Raw genomic sequence first — 18,231 nt, forward strand, 5'->3', positions numbered from 1 at the left:
GCTGGGTATTGTTTGAAAATACTTTGTAATGTACTAATCTTGTTACCTTGTTATTTTTATTATTTTGGTTCTGGGCATTTATTGGTGTGTTTTTATCATAGTAATATTAACAATAATATGGTGAAAATTTGGTTTTAAAAATAACATTTGCAGCACAACAGTCAGTAGTTTCAAAATTTATTGTTTTTCATTTTACTGTAATTACATTAAGCAAAATATGCAGTTCATGTGTTCATTTAATCTTACTGATGAGGAGAATTTCAGCGATTGTAACTTTCATTCATGTCACACAGAGAAACTAAGGTCAGTCATGAAGGTCACATGGTACTGTATATAATTTAAGAGTTGTCAAAGTCACATGAATTACCTAAGTTATAAAAGAAGCTTCTTTGGATTCATAATATTCACACCTTAAATTTAGAATATGTAGAATATGCCGACAATACAACAATTTCTTGTTGCAAGTACTTAAAAGAACTTTGCTCACTTTTAATTGCCTCATTAGTGGTGATGCTCTTATTAATTTTCAGTAAAATGTTGTCTGACCTGAGATTACCTCTGTGACACCTGGGTGAGGCGCAGTTACCTGGTGAGTCAATCAACAATTCTAGGTAAGAGCTTATGTTATTATGATGCAAAATAACCTATTAACAGTAAGCACCAAAGTCTGGCACTTGTTCTATTATAATACAGCAGTCAGTGGTAATAACATACCTCAGTCAGTGCCATTACACCACCATCAGTTCTCTAAACACTCAGCCGGTTATCTTTAAGTGACCTCCCTCCATCTCTTCAGAGGCCGTGAACACAGTGTGGAGGTGAGTGATTAAAGGTGTCATTCCACCGGCTGACCTTGGGGGTCAAAGGAATTCTGGGTAAATTACCTTGCAGAAGGCTAGACCTATATCGAACGCCTCAGAATGAACCGCAAGGTTGATTGAAAAATGGATATTTGCATACAAGGCTCTGAGCAGGCAGAGGCTGGCCGAGCAGCAAACCCTGGCTCTCCGCTTGGGTAGAAGTGCAACGCAGGGAGGAAACGAGTCCTCATTAAGCAGAAAAGGATAATTTTCTGACGCTTAGAGTGCTCTGTCCCTCTACCTTGCTATACAACAGGACTGAAACTAGTTTGAAAATATAACTGAAACCTAAGTAACTACAGAAACCTGTGCTGTGTGTTTCGAATGAACTGGGCTCTGCTCATAACTAATACATACGATGATAGATTGCTGATGAACTGTCTCATGAAGAGGAGGCGAGGGGGAGGGTGGGGGGCAGGGTTTTTGCTGACGAACAGCAAATTATTTTTTTTATAGATTTAAAGACCTCGCACACACAGCACGATGCAGGAATGCTAATGTCTCTGGCATTTTTGAGAATGCTGTTATCTTCCTGCCACTGCACATTAGCTAGAGATATGGTTTCCTTGGCACTAATTTACAACTATACAGCAGGCGCTGGAGGTTAGAATCAAAACTTAATGAAACCTTTAATTTGACCAAAAGTTCATTCCCGTTAGGGAAATTAAAGCCTGTTAATTAGGAATTACAACCTGTTTTATGAATTGCAAATGCCAAGTCACAAGTTGTTACAGATATTAGGAAATCGTGAAAATGCTAAACCTTCTTTTAGCAGATTGGATTTATGTTGACGGAAACACGAGCCAGACAGCTTGATATAGTATTCCAATTTATATGACTCCTCCTCCTGATCAAACGAAAACGATAACGGCCAGAGATTCGATTATCAGTCTTTCTCTTTTTACAATCATGATCCATTATGTTTTCAACGGCACTCAGGGCTCCCTGGGAATAAACTTTTTGGTATTAGACCAATTTCCATAGAAGGAATCCATCTTCTGCAGTAGCTGTGTGTGTCAAACTTGCTTTTCCCATCATAAACAATGACCCCAGGCTGTATATATTCTCTTCACTACATCATTTAAGTCTTAACAACGTGCTCTCTTGTTGTTCTCCCTGCCACCATACCGTACGCCTATACTCCTTCTACATCTCCCTGTCATTTGCTATATGACAAATACCATATTCATTTCCTGTGCCTCCTCCTCTCTTAGGTTTCTGCCAATGTGACAGGCCTGTTCTTGGCCCTGTCATTGACTGTCACCTGTGACACAGGCTTCCATGAAAGACAGCGTGTTTCTTCCTTGCATCATGTGGTAAATGAGCGCCACTTCCATCTCTCTCTCTCCCCTCTCGATTCCTCTCCTCTCGCGCAAAAGCGTGTGCACACAGGCAATACACACACTTGCAGCTCCTTCTCTTCTCCTTCTTGCTGTAGATCCCGCCGCTGACAGGTGCTGGGAAGGATTTCAGAGTCCTGACACAGCGGCGACTCAAAAATCGGTGAGTGCGTTTGAGTATGTGCCGATAATACAGAAAGAGAGAGATGCTGAGTGAATGAGTAAGACTGAAAAGAGAGTGAAAGAGAACTATAGATAGTTAGATATGTAGATAGATAGATAATGTGAGGAGGAGAGTAAATGTTTGCTGTGTCTAAATCAGCAAGTAGAGCAGGTGCTGCAGGCCAGATCTCTACCTCCAGGCGGACTGATTTTGGTAATGAGAGAAGAACAAACAAGTCACCTCTAATAAACACGTTTTAGCGAGCCAAACAAATGCTTTTAAATGCTGCTGAACAAGCAGGACAAATAAATCCGCCAAATGTGATATTGTGAGCTTTCTCTTGTTGTATTGCCTTTCCAGTTGTTCTGTCCATTACTATTTGTTTTCTGCAAACACAACTCCTGATAATGAATATATGCGAGTAAAATTCTGCCATTGATGCAGCTGCTTATTCTGCAATTTTTCCCTGGTTTTCACAGCCGTGCCTCCAAGCTGCTTGTTACGATACAGTACGCATGAGCACCAGAAGAAAGGTTGAGGTCTTTAAAGATACTCCACTTCCTGACACACCATTAATATTCTCCATACAGACTCTTCCTCTCCTCTACATACGAATACCCTCCCTCCCCCTATCTCCACATCCACTCTCTGCCTTTACATCTCTGCACTGCCTTATATCTACCTCCTCCATCTCCTTTTTTGTTATGCTTCCCTCCCCCAGCCTTACGTTCTTCCTCTTCCTTTTGGTTATTTTTTTGTTGTAACTTTTCCTACCACTTTCTCTTCCTCTTCCTCCAGGGAAGTGACACAGAATCCCTTTAAGTGCTGTAAAAGCAAATCTATTTATCACAACCATCTATCTCTTACTGTATGTATACTTTATGCTATGCTGAAAGACACACTTGCATGCACAAACACACGGACTGCAGGGGAAGAAAAACACAGCTCCTCTTATGTGTACTTACAGGCTGAACTAGAAAGACAAGTGCATGTGCAGTGAACGAAAGGATTTCTAAATAATGACACAATATACTGTATGTGATTCACTCTCTCAGTAGCAATAGAGCGATAAATTAAAGGGAGGTAAATGGGCGGTAGTGCCCACTCTCCTCCCACGCACGGCAATGCGGTTGAGCGAAGCGGTCTTCTGGGACTTCCCATTGACTCCACACAAGGTGAGAACGGAGCAGGAACAGAAGGCTGAGCAAAAACACTTCAAACAGCACGGCAGCAAGACAGAGAGGGCTGCTGCTCCGCGAGGCAAACGCAACCAACAGAAAGGAAACACAGGCGTGAGGGAGAAACTGACCAAAAGAGACCAGAGAGGGCCAAGAGAAGGAGACAGAATCATTACTCTGCTTTCACCGACAATCAATCAAACAAAACATGTATGCATGCGTGCGCACACACTCACCCAGAGAGACAATGAGACATGAAAACACCTTAAATGCCACCTAATAGCAGCCAGACACACACGCAGAGTGAGAGAACACAGCAGGACATTGATATTCTATACACCCACACACAGCATGGTGAGGATCTGGGCTCGTCTTCCAGTTTTACACACGCTGGTCTAGACACAGTCCCATGCAGCATTACACAGTTTGTTACCGTCAGAAAACACCATGTAAGTCATTTTCTGACACATACTGTACACACAAAGTAGATGTTGTGTAAGAGATGGTGGTTTTTAACACTATTACGGTCATGAGAACAACCACACACAGATGCCCTCTGTACATAACCCAAAGCAACAGAAAAGCAGCTGAACAAACTGAATAAATACCTTTACAAACAAAGCATTTTGCTGCCTATTGGCACATAGCCAGAGGAGGATTTGCACTGTTTTAACAGGAGAGCATGGTGAACAGGTAGACTAATGTCTCTGCTGTACATTTTTTTCTATAATCTAGTCATTAATAGATAAGTATTCAAAATTTAGCGATAACAAGCAGGGCGCCACCCCTTTTCGTCCCCCCTCAAATCATTCCCCCTGGCTGTAACAAATGCAAATAACAGACGGTACTGTAGAGCTGCCTCTCTTACCAACACTACACACGGATCGAAAGAGAGGAAAAGAGAGAGAGAGAAAAGGCAAGTAGAAGAGAAAAGGAACCCCCCCTCCTCCCACCCCCCCAATGCAAGTAATTCGAGATGAGTCACCTATTGTCCATTTAAATCAATGGGAGAGAACACCAGGTAGGAAAAAAAAAATGCATGTGTGTGAGTCGAGAGACATGATTATGCATGTGCCGTAGTTCATGTATTAACCATAACTGAATTTACACATCAAGGCGGCAAATGAATTCCAAATAGATTTTTGATGCAGACCAACACGAGACCTGATTAAATGATGAGGTTGAAGATATGGAAACATGGACGGGAAGAAAGAAGCGTGGCGCCACTGTCTGACTAAGTTTTACTCTGATTCACAGACTTTGTATTGTGTAATGGATTGTGCTGTACAGGTCAGATAACAGTAACAGTTACATGCTCTCTCCAAAAAAAAAAAAGTATTTCATTTCTTAACTCTATGTAGCTTCCCTCACCAGGCAGAGTATTTAAATATCTGCAAATGTAACATTTGAGCAGCACAGCCCTCCAGCTTCCTCACAAGTATTTTACTTTCATTTTTTTTTTTTTTTTTTGGCCAGTATGTAGCTTCCCGTCCAATCCACTTACATCACACTTTCAAGCTCTAAAGACTTTTGCTATCATATTTGTAATAGAACAGTTTCGCTTGAAGATGTACTGATTTAAATGTTCCCTCTAACAATATAAGAGGGATACATTAAGCCACTGGAGGTGGTGGCTGCTGCTGCTGCTGAAGGGTCAAATTACTTTTAGTCATTCTGGATGCACAGAGTACCAGAGAGGGATTTCAATTTTCTTCAAATATTCTCATTACAGAGATGACGGCTGCCAAAGGGTCTCAGACCTTCATATAATTACATCTTCAATAGGAAAAATCTCAATTATAACAGAATACCTAATTATCACGCTGCCCATATTGGAAATTGCCCTCATATGAAAGGAAAACTGGAGCTGTATCATCCACTAAGCTGTGAGGACAGTTTCCACTTCTCGTAACACCGCTGTTGTTAAGCACCCAAGAGCATTAGAGGGAAGACCTGTCACGGCTCAAGACCTGAAGGGAATGAACAGAGAACAAGATATGACAGAGCACAAACCTGTGTCCTCGCTCGCTGCCTTTTTTATGAAGGGACACTGATAACTCTGAGGGCGCCGGTCGCTGCAAAATACCACCTCAATTGCCATACCTCAGAAGAGGCCTTCTGCTTCAATAACAAAACAAATTATTTTGGCCAACTGCTGTGGCTGCCATATCGTTTTCCAGGCCATGTAGCGTAACAAGGCCCATTTCCCAAATAATCAAACTCTAGCCAGTGACCATCCACCTATCAACAGCTTTGATCTTTCTCCTACATGGCAGCCATTTCCATCATAGGAGCAATGTAATTTCCCAGTGGGTAACGGGCACTTCGGTGCAGACTCCCAGTGTAATGTACTGTGGAGCCACCATTCAGAAGTTGGAAAGCCCTCTTTGTAGAAAGCATTTGCATTCAAATCATTGAGTCTGAAATTGGTTCTACCTGTCTGGGATCAGGACTATCTCCTGTGGGTTCCAGCTGCCAGTTAAGTGCAGTTTTTATAATCTTGGAGCACAAGGAATGCTAATGGATTCTGATGGCATATGAGGAGCCTAACTATGTTTTTCTTTGGACTTCTAAGAAGAAAGTAGCACTCGCCCTCACCTGGGAAAGCTCTTAGATGAGTCCCATGGCACTTTCCCATCAGAGCCAATGAACAGGCTATAATGGCCCAGCAAACCTCACAATTCCTCACAATAATGAAGCTGAGAAGGCTTGAGGTGCCTCGGATGTCTAGAGGGACCAGAGAGGAATAAAGAAGAATGAACACCAAGATTGGGGGCTTTATTGTGACAGAGTAATAGTCAAAGTTTTCACAATTTCCCTTTGGTTCATATCTATTAAATTCCAGGTTGATTAAGTGCCTCCTCCAGAGGTTTTCTCTGCATCCCACCACCTTTTTAATTTAACTCACTGCACTGTAGAGTTAAATTAGTGTTTACCAAGAGTAACAGCCCAGAATGAACATTAATGTGTTTGTGCTCTTTTCTTTAGTTTTTGCAATTAATTTCATCTATGTTTGACTGTAATTGTGGAGATGTACCTAAAATAAAAACATCAATTCTTTGCCTTGGCTTGCTTTGAAATGGTACGCTGATGAAAAGTGAGACATTTGGCAAAAACAAGTGTATACTGATGTTTGCACTTAATCTTTGAATATGTAAAGTGAACAGATCTAATGTACAGTTCAGCATTCTACTTTTATTTTTATCTTGCGGGGGAGCAACTTACAGTTTGTTTAGGTCTCTCAGACTTATTAAAACACATCTTTTTCTTTCATCTGCCTTTCTATCTGCCTCATGTTTTTTTTAACCACTCTCCTCTCTGAGTCTGCTGCTGCTATACCAAGGCCTTGTTTAGTGTAGACATAGTTAAGGCCTCCACGGAGCATGAACCCTGGAGCAGTGACTGACAAGTCCATAATAATCAATTCTCAGGCATGCTGTTCCAAGGCAATACTTGATCTGGGCTTCCCGAGCCGAGCTCCATATATTTCATGGCAATTTACTGACACCGTGAAATCAAATTAAAAATGCATTTGGACATTGATCACCTGATGCACCCAGATTGATTGCTGCCCAGAAAGCAACCTTGTTGTGTTTTTGTTCGGCCAGGGTCCATTCACCTTCCCCTACCATATAAATGTATTGATCTCCACACCCACTCTTGGATCCATACAAACCATTAAACATCCTTTCAGTGTTTCTCCATCCATTTACGTGACTCATAGCAGATTCCAATGAGCTAAAAATGGCTAACACACCACTTACCACACCAATAAGTTTTGTGACACCAGTGCAGATCTGCAGCATAATGAAGCTAGGTGATAATGTCAAGTTAACTATCCATTTAACAGCGCAGTTCATCAACCTAATCTCCTTCATGTCTAAGCCAGATAAAGAATATAAAGCATTCAAATATTCACAAACAACTTGAATAGTTGGAGAGGGAAATACTTAATTAGAGTTTTAGAGACATGTTTAATTCAAAAACGTATGAAAGGTCAATTTGCACTTTTCAATCAGTGTTATTCACATATTCTCATTTAACACAACTGCAACCAAGGAAAAAAAATGACACACTATCTAATGCTGTTTGAAGAGCATGTGCTGTACAATGAATGTGAAAGAACAAATTGAATACCAGTAAATAAGACACATTTGTATGCAAAATCGCCGAGACAGACCAGAGACGGAGCTGCAGGCGGACGGACGTGCATGTAATCAGGTAGCAAATCCGCTTGTGTCCTGTATGCTCCGTCTGTGCCATGATGCGCAGGACTGAGGGGCAGGTGAATGGCGGGGGCTATTGTCTCTGAGCATTGGTCCACATGAATGACCCAGTCTGTGTCCACATTAGTACAGATCAACTCCCTTGGGTATCATCTCCTCAGAAAACAGCAGCTACAGCACATTCATCCAAATAACACAACTTCCATATCCGGTAAAACTCGCGCTCTCTTTCACCCTTCCTGACTTTTGGCCAACTCAATCAATCTTTCCCTCGCTTACTTCTCCTGCAAGACTGCTCTGCTTTCCACCTTTCCAGCGTGTTCTCCTTCCGATCTCTCCATTACGCCCACCTCTTTCTTTCTATAATATTCTTCACACTTTGCATCCTTCTCTTTTCCTCCTTCTATCTTCGGATTTCTCCTTCTCCATCACCTCCTCCATCACTCACTCTTCATTTTACTCATTTCTCAGTAACGCCTCCCTCCACTGCAACGAAATATCTACAAACTTTTCCCTGTGGGGTGTCAGGGTTCTCCTCTTCCCCACAGGAAACCACCTCCAAGTCTAGCTGGGTCTCCACACACCCACACAGACCAACCTGGCAGTTAATGAGCCTGTTGAGTAAGACGGCACCTCGACTCAACATTGATCACCAGGCCTCAGTACCTGGAACTCTCAGAGAAGCTATTTGTCAAGGTGATAATTTATTTTGTAGCAACAGATATGGTGTGCCAGGGATTGGGTTGTTTTTTCTGCGTGTGGTTTAGGGGCCTGACAGACACCATTTCAGGTCCAAATCAGGGTCATAATGTGTAGTATGAGACACGCAGAGCTGTAATTCACCAAGAATCAGCTACAAACAGTGAAAGACAACTTTCATCTCGCTGGGCATGCAAAGGAATGGCGAAATAGCAAAGAGATGTGTGCCACATTTTCAAATTTCCTGCTATTCCTTCCCACGTCTGTGCAAAGGCTTTTTGCTCTGGCGTCCTGCTACGCTATGAGGATTCATAGATAGACTGCGTGACTTAGGGAAGGAGTGGGAGAGTGAATGAAAGCCACGCTGTTGTTTTGATCCTGCTGACATAGGGTGCCCAATTATGGAGATGCGGCCTGCCTAACCAGTGAGGCCAAACACCTGATGGGAGGAGGTGGCAGGAGCATGGGACGCTGCTTGTGGGTAGGCGAGGCTACCGCAGTGCACCGCTGCTCCCGCGTGCTCTCAAGATGTTCCACATCTCCCCCCTCTAATTGGCAGATGGCCTCAGATGCGAGATGATTTAATGGCCTGCGTGTGTGTTTTTTCCTGCCTCAGTCAGCCATTAGCAGGGACATCTGTAACGAGTTGGCCAGGCGCACTGCTGTGAGCGGAAGCTGAGAGCGACACTTTCTAATGGGGGGTAGTGTGGTCGTGACGGACTTGGGCGGTAATCAAAGCACTCTGAGCTATTTCTTTGGGTTATGATAATCGAGACATCTTGTTTTTAAATTGTCCAAGGCAGAGGAAAAAGCTATAATCGTCTGATGTTGTTTACCTCAGAAAAGAAGCAAAAATCAAACAGCACAGTATTACTGGGTATCAACTGTGTGACAATCCCCTTTTGACTTTCAATACACCAGAGCAAGACATTTCTAGCTGAGTGTTATCATAAAAAGCTATTTTCATGGCTTTGGCACAAACAGCTTGACTTCCAAGTGATCCCATTTCTTGCAGCTGTGCCGTAACCATCTGCGCTGAATGCTGCACTCAAGGGTAAAATATTTAGGCCTCAACCAGTGTTTGGCCCAAAAGGCCTCTGGTTTCTGGCTCTTTCTGGCTGCCTTCATTTCTTACAGCTCTCTCCTGAGCTTGTCTCTGTAACCAGAGCTGGATGAGAGAAGGAGCTGCATCGTTGAACAAGCGAGGCCTTCAGCTGGTTCTCTATGTAGACAGAGTGGTGGAGAAGTGGCCCGAAGCCGAAGGCCTTTAAAAGCTTGATGGCTATCAGTATTCTTGCCATAGGCTCTGAGGATTTGTCTGCTACCTGCAAACTGGGTCAGTTTTTGCATTATTTTAGAGATTTGTATCTCACTATGGAGAAAGGAGAGGTTGTGCACACACAGGCATGTGGACCCACCTGCACTTTGTCTCCCCCTCTCTCCCTCTCACACACACAGTATTCTGAATTCATTAATGTGTGCATATTTGTCATTTTACCACATAAATGTCAATTTAAGTCCACAAAATGTGCTAACACTGTAATGAATGGCTACACTGAGCAACCATACTCATGCTGTGAAAATCATTTTAGACATACAGCAGCATACTGCGGAAAGACTAATTAAAATTGATAAATAGGACTAATGGTGATTAAGACACGCAGGAACCTGTGCACTTTTACAGCGCTTAAATGCAAGTAAGTCCCGCTTAATATACTCCTTCTCTATTCATGTCACACTGACGGGATTAACTGCAGTCATAAATCTAAAACAGTTTTGAATGTGACTCTGCCATTCACTCATAAACATTAATGAGGAACTGGCAGTGTCGCACCACCTTTCCATCAGTTTTTACAGCAGTTTTTGCACTGTTTGACTTGAGGAAACCTTCAAATATTTGAATGAACCCGCATCCATATGCATTCAAACAACTTTCATACAATTTCTAATTCTAATCATCTACTGTATGTGTACTCTAAGCTGAGAGCTTGGGAGGTGAATGAGGGACCAAGAGCAGATGGGGGGGCGGTAATGAGATGCAGAAAAAAAAAGGGAATTGAGGGGGACAGGCCGGCTGGTGAGACACAGTAGAAAAATAAGGGAGGGAAGAAAATAAGCAAGTATGAGATAGAGAGAGGCGATAGGAGAGACCCGCGTCTGAGGTGAATACAAATGGACAGAGGAAGAACACAGATAGAGGAGGAGGAGGAGGAGGAGAGGAGTGGGGGGCAAAGAGGGAGGTTGTGTGAGGAGAGGAGATAAAAGAATGTGAGAAAGATGGATTCACTGTTGGCTAATGAGAAGACAAAGGCAGTAGAATCCACATCGATCTCTGCCCCACAGCAAGCTGGCTTTATAGCTCACAGGTAGAGAGACTGGGGAAGCTTACTTGAGGTAAGCAACCTTACTGCTGTAGGAGGAACCAGAGTCCAAGGATAGATTCAGACGTGTGTGTGTGTGTGTGTGTGTGTGTGTGTTTGTGTGAGTGAGTGCATACATTACAGGTAATATATGTGTATGTGTGTGTGTGTGTGTGTGTGTGTGTGTGTGTGTGTGGCAGGCATACTTATTATTAGTTAGAGCTGTGTATGTGAATTATGTATCTGTGCTGCATGACGGGCAGGTAGGATGATCGACAGCACAAAACTGTAAGCATGGTGAATAAAAAAAGATGACTGCTTAAATGAGTCATTATTGTTCAGCTGTAGATGCACTAAATGTGAGATAGAAATCAAATATTTATAGGAACCACTCTCTGCATGCAGGGTGGAAAGATGTCGAAACAGTTTGCCTGTGCAGATGCATTATTCAAACTGATTAAATGACCGGAAAAAGAAAGAAATATGAGGCTCAAAATTATTCAAGAGAGGAAAAGATGCAATATTTAATGGGACAGTTGTTGACTATTATAGATAATCAGGTGATGTCTTATCTAAAATAGGGGGGGAAACTGTCTTATTATTGGTAGTTATTTAATGTAGGTATTTCAATGATGTTTCACAGGCTTCATGCTGTAACTAGAAGAGACATAACTGCAGAGGACGATCACAGTCTTGTAAACAAGTTACCAGCACAGGTGCACATCAGCAAAGAGGAACACAAGTTAATTTGTACTTAACACGGACAAGGCTGCGTTACGGCTGCAGAAAGCCACTTACAGTAGGTTTGAGCTGTTCCAGTACACCGCATGCCGGTCGCTGGCTCTCGACAGGTGCAAGTTTGTAAGCGCCAGCGTGATGAGGCTGAGAGAAAATAACGTTGCGAGAGCCATAATCCCTCCGGTGCTCGTCCAACCCTGGTTCCCCTCTCTTCCTTCTGCGTCCCCGCTCCTTCTTGTCCCAGGCGACTGTGTCGTTCACAACATCCCAGCAGGTCAAAAAACGCCTTTTCAAGTTCCCAGTTACCTTAACAACGGGTTGAATCAGGGTGACTTGTGAGTGCTTACGTGTTCTTCAACTCCAATCCCATCGCGACGAGACCCATTTGGGCATCTTCACTTCTTTTTCGGTGAAGCTGCGCACTTTCTACTCACTCCTTCTTTTTGTTTAGCAATTCTGCTTTCATTAAAAGAGGAACAAATATTACTAATGATAAGGCAAGAGAGGTTAACACATTCAGAGGTGACAGCTGAGGTCGGTGTTTATTGTTCTTTGCGCAGCTTTAAAGTCGCATCCAAGCCGCTGGATCTCCGTTGAAAGGTTTGTGTACCTGCCGCTCCTCTCATCATCATCATCATCAGCACCAGCACCAGCAGCAGCAGCAGCAGCCACACGCTGCACACACAACGCTACAAACCCGCCCTCTGATGGCAGAGATGCGCTCACATGTCCGTCTATCCTGCTGCCCCGCCCCCTCACAGCATCCACAGTGTTTATGTGTGTGTGTGTGTGTGTGTGTGTGTGTGTGTGTGTGTGTGTGTGTGTGTGTGTGTGTGTGTGTGTGTGTGTGTGTGTGTGTGTGTGTTTTAGGTTCAAGATGATAATTAGGAGTAGGTTTATTTTAGGATAAAAATTACAATTAAGGTTTGTTTGAGTTTAGATTGAAGGTAGGGATTAAGACTACAGTAGGTTTAGCTGTAGGCAGACACTAACAAACCATCACAGATGTTATGTGCAACACGGGTCACATCACAGATAGGTCTGTTTCACACTAGAAAACTTTTACAATCCTCATCTTCTGTGAAATTATTATATCAGTTAAGTACAGGGGCATACTATTCAAATTTCTGTCCACAACCAGATTTCAGATGTAAAAATGGCAACCAAATCACCAGAACAAAACGTTGGCATTGTATGTTTCTGCAAACCACAGACACGTTGAATGTTCACATTTCAATGTTGGCCATTATCAGTTGAATAATGATGTTTTATGATGTGACAACGCTGTGGTTAAGGTCTGGTTAGGTTTAGGCACAAAAAACCATTTGGTTAGGGTTAGGGAAAGACGCTGGTTTGGGTTAAAAAAAAAAAAAAAAAAACTGTTGCAAATGTCCTGATGTCTTGCAAAAAACACCCGGTTTTGTGGGTTGAAACAGGAAGTAGGCATTGGTTTCGAGGTGGTCTCAAACCTTGCTTTCTGCTGATTTCCAACTTTCTTTTAACAAACTTACTAACCATCCACCGACCCCTCCTCCTTCTAAAAAGACAGTCAGCTCATATAGATCTCATGTGAAGTACGTCACTTTAGAAATGTTGATATGATACATATTGTTGAAATGTTAATTGGCTACATATTACACGTGTTGAAACGTAGATATTCAATGTATCTGTGGTTTGCAGAAACGTACAATGCCAACGTTTTATTCTGGCGACCAGGCTGAAAATATAATTAATTTGATATATTAGACAAATTCAAGGGAAAAAACAGCATAAATTGTAGTAGTCAGGCCAGAACAGCTTCAGTGCTCCTTGGAATAGATTCATCAAGTCTCAGGAGGGATGGACACCATTCATTCTTCCAAAAGATATTTCCCAATTTGGTGTTTTGATTATTGTGGAGGAGAGAACTGTCTGACTACACAATATCAGCCCGATAATAGCCCAAACACAGGTTGCAAAAGACTTGAGTGGTCAGGGTCAAGAATTTATGACTAGGCTATATAATCGCCTAATCTGACACAGAGACCGTGTCAAAAGGTAAAAATATAATTTGGTCTGATTGAGGTCTGACACGCCAGTCCAACATCTCCCAAAGCTGTTCAACTTGTTGAATATGGTGACTGTGAAAGCCGTGGCACGGGATTCAAATTATTCTCATCAAACCGTTCAGTGACCCCTCCCGTCCTGTGTGGAAGCATTTGCATTTATTATATTACTTCATTCATTTATTCAGGTTTTCCCTTCACTGTAATCTGTCACCTGTCAGTGCATCTGTGATGCTCGAGATGGTCTGAGGCTCAATCTAGATGTGCATTAATAATACAAAAGTGGGTGTTTTTGTGTGATTTCTTTTGTTTTCTAAGACAGAGTTTATTGGTTAATTTAGGGATTTTTGAGAAATGACCCACTTATCCAAGGGAATAATGTAGGGTTAAGGTTAAGGAATTAGGATTCAGATTAATATTGGAAAAGTCAGAGGCAGGCCATTCCAAGTGCAGTAATAACATGTGTATAAGTAATTATATGTGTGTGCATACATGTGTGTGTTTAACAGTGAAATACAGTCCTAGGGGAACTGCATGAAAATTTGGAGACTTTAATTAACCTGTTTAATTTCGCCGGTGGTGGTTTAACCACTCTATCTAGCCTAACGGCAGCCCGCAATATTAATGGCTCAGTTAATTCCAAATATTAAGCATTAGCCTCGGTTTGATTAACTCTGCCAATTTCATATCTTATAATGGTGTCCTTTTTTTAAGGGGATATCAGTGATATTCACTCCCATAAACGTGGTCGCTGTTGGTGAAACTTTGGCTGAGCGATCCAAACATTAATCTGAATGACCTCCAATGATGAATGAATGTTCATTACACTTCTTCCCTGAAGGTCAAATTCACACTTCCTTTTGAGTGAGGAAAAGTAGCCTGAGTCAGTTGTAGATCTGCTGCCTACTTTCTCCGCTCTCAGCCCTCATTCATACACACAGTCTGTCTAGTTTGCTCTCGTTTGCTCTCACTCACTCTCAGCCTCTCTGTTGTTTTTGTCAGTGATGACGCCTCTCTTGAGTGCCCTCCAGGCATGTTGCCGTGGCGACTGGAGTAAAAGGGGCGGATGAAAGAGCAAGTACCATCACTTTTCTTCCTCCCTAACTCTCCCGCTCTCTGTCCCACCACCTATCTGTGCGGCTCCAGTGGATCACTCGCCTCCATCCACTCTAACATTTGTCATCCTTTTGTCGCCTCGCACTCAGGAGGAAAGTGCTGCGTAGAAACAGCATATTCCTCCATTTCTCCCTAAACTGATGATCTCTGGATTCCTGTTGTGGGCGCCCACCACACAGTGCCAATGAAAGTGAGATGAAAAAATAGAAAGTGACATTTAATATGTTTCCTGGACCCGGTGAAAACCAGTAAAGGCACAAATGCATATTTATGATGTGTCTTTGTGTGTGTATGTGTATGTGTGTGTGTACTTTACACATGTGACAGAGTGAAGCTTCCCGATGTCATAAGTTATTGAATACATTTGTTCTCTCGACTTCGTACCACGTGATGCACTGTTTATGTATGCTTATTGTCTCCCTCTGCCTCTGCAGCTGTACAGTTTGTAATTTGCTACATACACCGGCACACACTATAGTAACTGTAACCATGGCTTGTTACCTTGACTCTGACTCTGTTCGTGATTAATTCATGAACAGAAGCTATGGGCATATTGATTATTCAGATAATTTGTTATCATCAATCAGGCTCAACACTTTCATATATCCTTGTTGACTCTATATTGATTTCCTGACTTCATTCCTGGTGTAAGCAATATTCCTGTTGAAAATGTGCTGGTTTCATCCACAGTGGGATTTCTTTATTCCTCCTCCTGGCTTGTAACTGTGCTATCTCTAGTTTCCTACACCCATCTGTTCCTCTTTTCCCTACGTCTCGTTTTGGACTTATCTCAGCTTTAATGTTAATGGATTGAAATTAGTTTGTCTCGGTCGAGTTTAATGTCCATTGGCGGTGTCAGTAAACAACGATTTATTTAATTAATCAGTTAATCTAGTGAAATGTCAAACTTTGAATATAAAGTAACTGTGACAGAAATAACAACAGCGGCAGAAGCCTTTTGAACTCAGAGCCACAGACAAATAAACATCTCTGTGTAAAAGTGCGCGAGTGTAAAAATGTATCCCAGCCTACCCGCGCTCAGCACTGTGTCAGAAAACCGTGCCAACACAGTAACCTTGCCAACCTCCCTCATCTTCCTTTCCTTACTCCTTTCATCCGGTGTGAATCTGCATTGTGCAGTCCCTTAACTCCACTGTCCCCACACAAGTGAAGAATGGATAAATGGAGTGAGGGACAAAAAAAAAAAGTTAGAGTGTTGGAAAAAGAGTGGAAGAAATAGCAAAAGCCTGGGGGCACAGATAGATGGAGGTTGAAGGTAGGCCTGCTGCAGAAAGAAATTACAGTGCAGGAATCGAGGGAGAGGTAGAGAAGGTTAAAGAAGACTAAAGTATAAACTGAGTGTGGAGAGGGAAGATGGAGAAGGGGGTCATGGAGGCATTAGTTAAATGAAAGAAAGGGCAACAGTGTTTTTGGTAGTGGCACGGTGCTGAGGAGAATCCTGGCCTAAGCTCCAGGTGGGCCTCCATCATTTTGTCCCCTCGAGTGTGGTGCTTAACTTGCCTCGCTTCAGTAAGTACCCAGCTGTGCAAATGGCTAATGTGATTGTGAAGATATAAGCCCAGGATAATGGCATCTGCCAAGCAATCAAGAACAATGTTCCTCAGCGTCGGGGCTGTGATGAAAAGGGAGCGCCGGGGAATGGATGCTTGGATGAGGGTAGAGCCTTTGGGGAAGGGAGCGATGTGCTGGTAAATGGTCATAAAGGACAGAGGGTTGGAGGAGCAAGGAGAAGAACTGCGAGGACAATCTGTTTAGAGGTACGCATAGAAATGAAATAGCAGAGTAATGCCAGGAGTGAACTGGCATGGATTAAAGGCACAGCACCGTCCTGCAGTGCTTATGAAGTACAAAGATTCAACAAGAAACTAATGTCAGTAGTGCAAAGACACAAAAAAGCACAGAAATATTCACATTACTTTCCACCATGCAGCACTAACTACGTTGTGAGTCTCAAGTCTGTTGGACAGAGTGTGTATGCACCCGCCCCTTTGCACTGCAACTAAGACATTATAGTGCAATGGCTGATGGGAAAAGGGAGTTCTTGGCTCTGTTCATTTTGCAACTGGGAGTCTGAAGACGTCTTCCTGATGGGAGGGCCTGAAGCGTTGTGGGTGAAGTAACAGATTTTCAATTTTTGAGAGAGCACAGGTTTTGTAGGTGTCACTAAAGCCGCCTTGCTTAGAGCCTATTATTTTGCTGGTAATATTCACATTTTTTGCTGAGCAAGTTCCTCCGGGCAGCATTACCAGCAGAGGATGCACAATGTCACAACACTCTCGACAAAAGACATATAAAAAATTGTCAGAATAAAACACACAGAACAAAAAACACACTTGCTTTTCATAAGAAATACAGCTGTCGTTTACTTTTCTTACAATAAAGTCTGTGTGATAGTTCCACTTCAGTTTGTTATCAATGGAAATCTCAAGGCTTCTCGACAGCTTCACCATACTGTATGTGGGTTTGCAAAATAAGTAGAATAATAGCCACAATGCAGCACGAGTTTCTTAGAAAGCTTAGGCTGGATCAGGAAATGTTGGTGCTGAGGGCTTATGACAGCCAAGGCCAAGATGGTGGTCCAGAGATGAACTTGTTTGAACTGTAGTTGACGTTAAGTGGCAGAAACAGAGGAGACTGACAGAATGGTGGAAGTGTCTGAGTGGTAGGAAGGACATTACTATATCTCCCAGTCACATTCTTGATCTCTCAATCACTTGCAAATTAATGTGCTACTTGGGCTATACAAATAAACTTAATTTCTCTGGTAGTTAGTTTGTGTCATGGACTCTGTTTCTGGATGTTTTGTGGGGGTTTCTGGTGTTGCTCTGTGTGTGTTTTGAATGCGCTCTGAGTTGCAAATTGTTTGTGATATCTGCATTTGCCATTTGTGTTTCTTTGTGTAGTGCTTGAGCTTGGTATTGTTTTTCCTTTGAGTCCAGGGGCCTGCACTACAAAGCAGGATTTAGGGTTAGCAAGGTAACTTCAGGTTTAACTTACCAGGATATGTTGCCATGGTAACTAATGCTAACCTGCTCCAGAGCAGGTTAACCTCAGAGAATCAGAGGTCAGCAACTTGTCATCACCCCGACCACTGACCAATCAGATCACTAGAAAAAAAGAGTCATTATACTACAGGATCCCGACATGGACAAAAGTCCCGAGTTTACAATAAAGTGACAAGTAAAAAAGAGCAATAATAATAATAATAACTTTCTTTGTATAGCACCTTTCATACAAAATACAGCTCAAAGTGTTTCACATTAATACAATATATATTTTTATAGGTCAGTGGGAACATTTTATTGTTCCAGGCTTTCTATTTCCACTCTGGTTTTAAAATAGAGCTTCTAAGATTGTTTATGGCACTAAACACATAATGATGATTTAAGCTGCATTTTAATTGTGCAAAATTTATTTTATCAACAGAGTGGTAGCCGACAATGTGGATGATTTTACACTCTGATTCAATCACTGCAGCTCAGAAT

General features: G+C 42.4%; 1 protein-coding gene across 1 annotated transcript in view; it reads right to left on the reverse strand.

Annotated features, from left to right (window-relative positions):
- The window catches only part of efna3a (ephrin-A3a), a 61,863-nt gene extending 49,612 nt beyond the window's left edge, over positions 1 to 12,251 (reverse strand). Inside the window, exon 1 of the mRNA XM_042434628.1 lies at positions 11,625 to 12,251. Coding sequence (XP_042290562.1) covers positions 11,625 to 11,737 — 113 coding nt within the window. The 5' untranslated portion in view covers positions 11,738 to 12,251. The remainder of the gene's footprint in view (positions 1 to 11,624) is intronic.
- Positions 12,252 to 18,231: the final 5,980 nt, after the last annotated feature.

This window comes from Thunnus maccoyii, chromosome 15, assembly GCF_910596095.1.
Source record: "Thunnus maccoyii chromosome 15, fThuMac1.1, whole genome shotgun sequence".
Taxonomy (NCBI): domain Eukaryota; kingdom Metazoa; phylum Chordata; class Actinopteri; order Scombriformes; family Scombridae; genus Thunnus; species Thunnus maccoyii.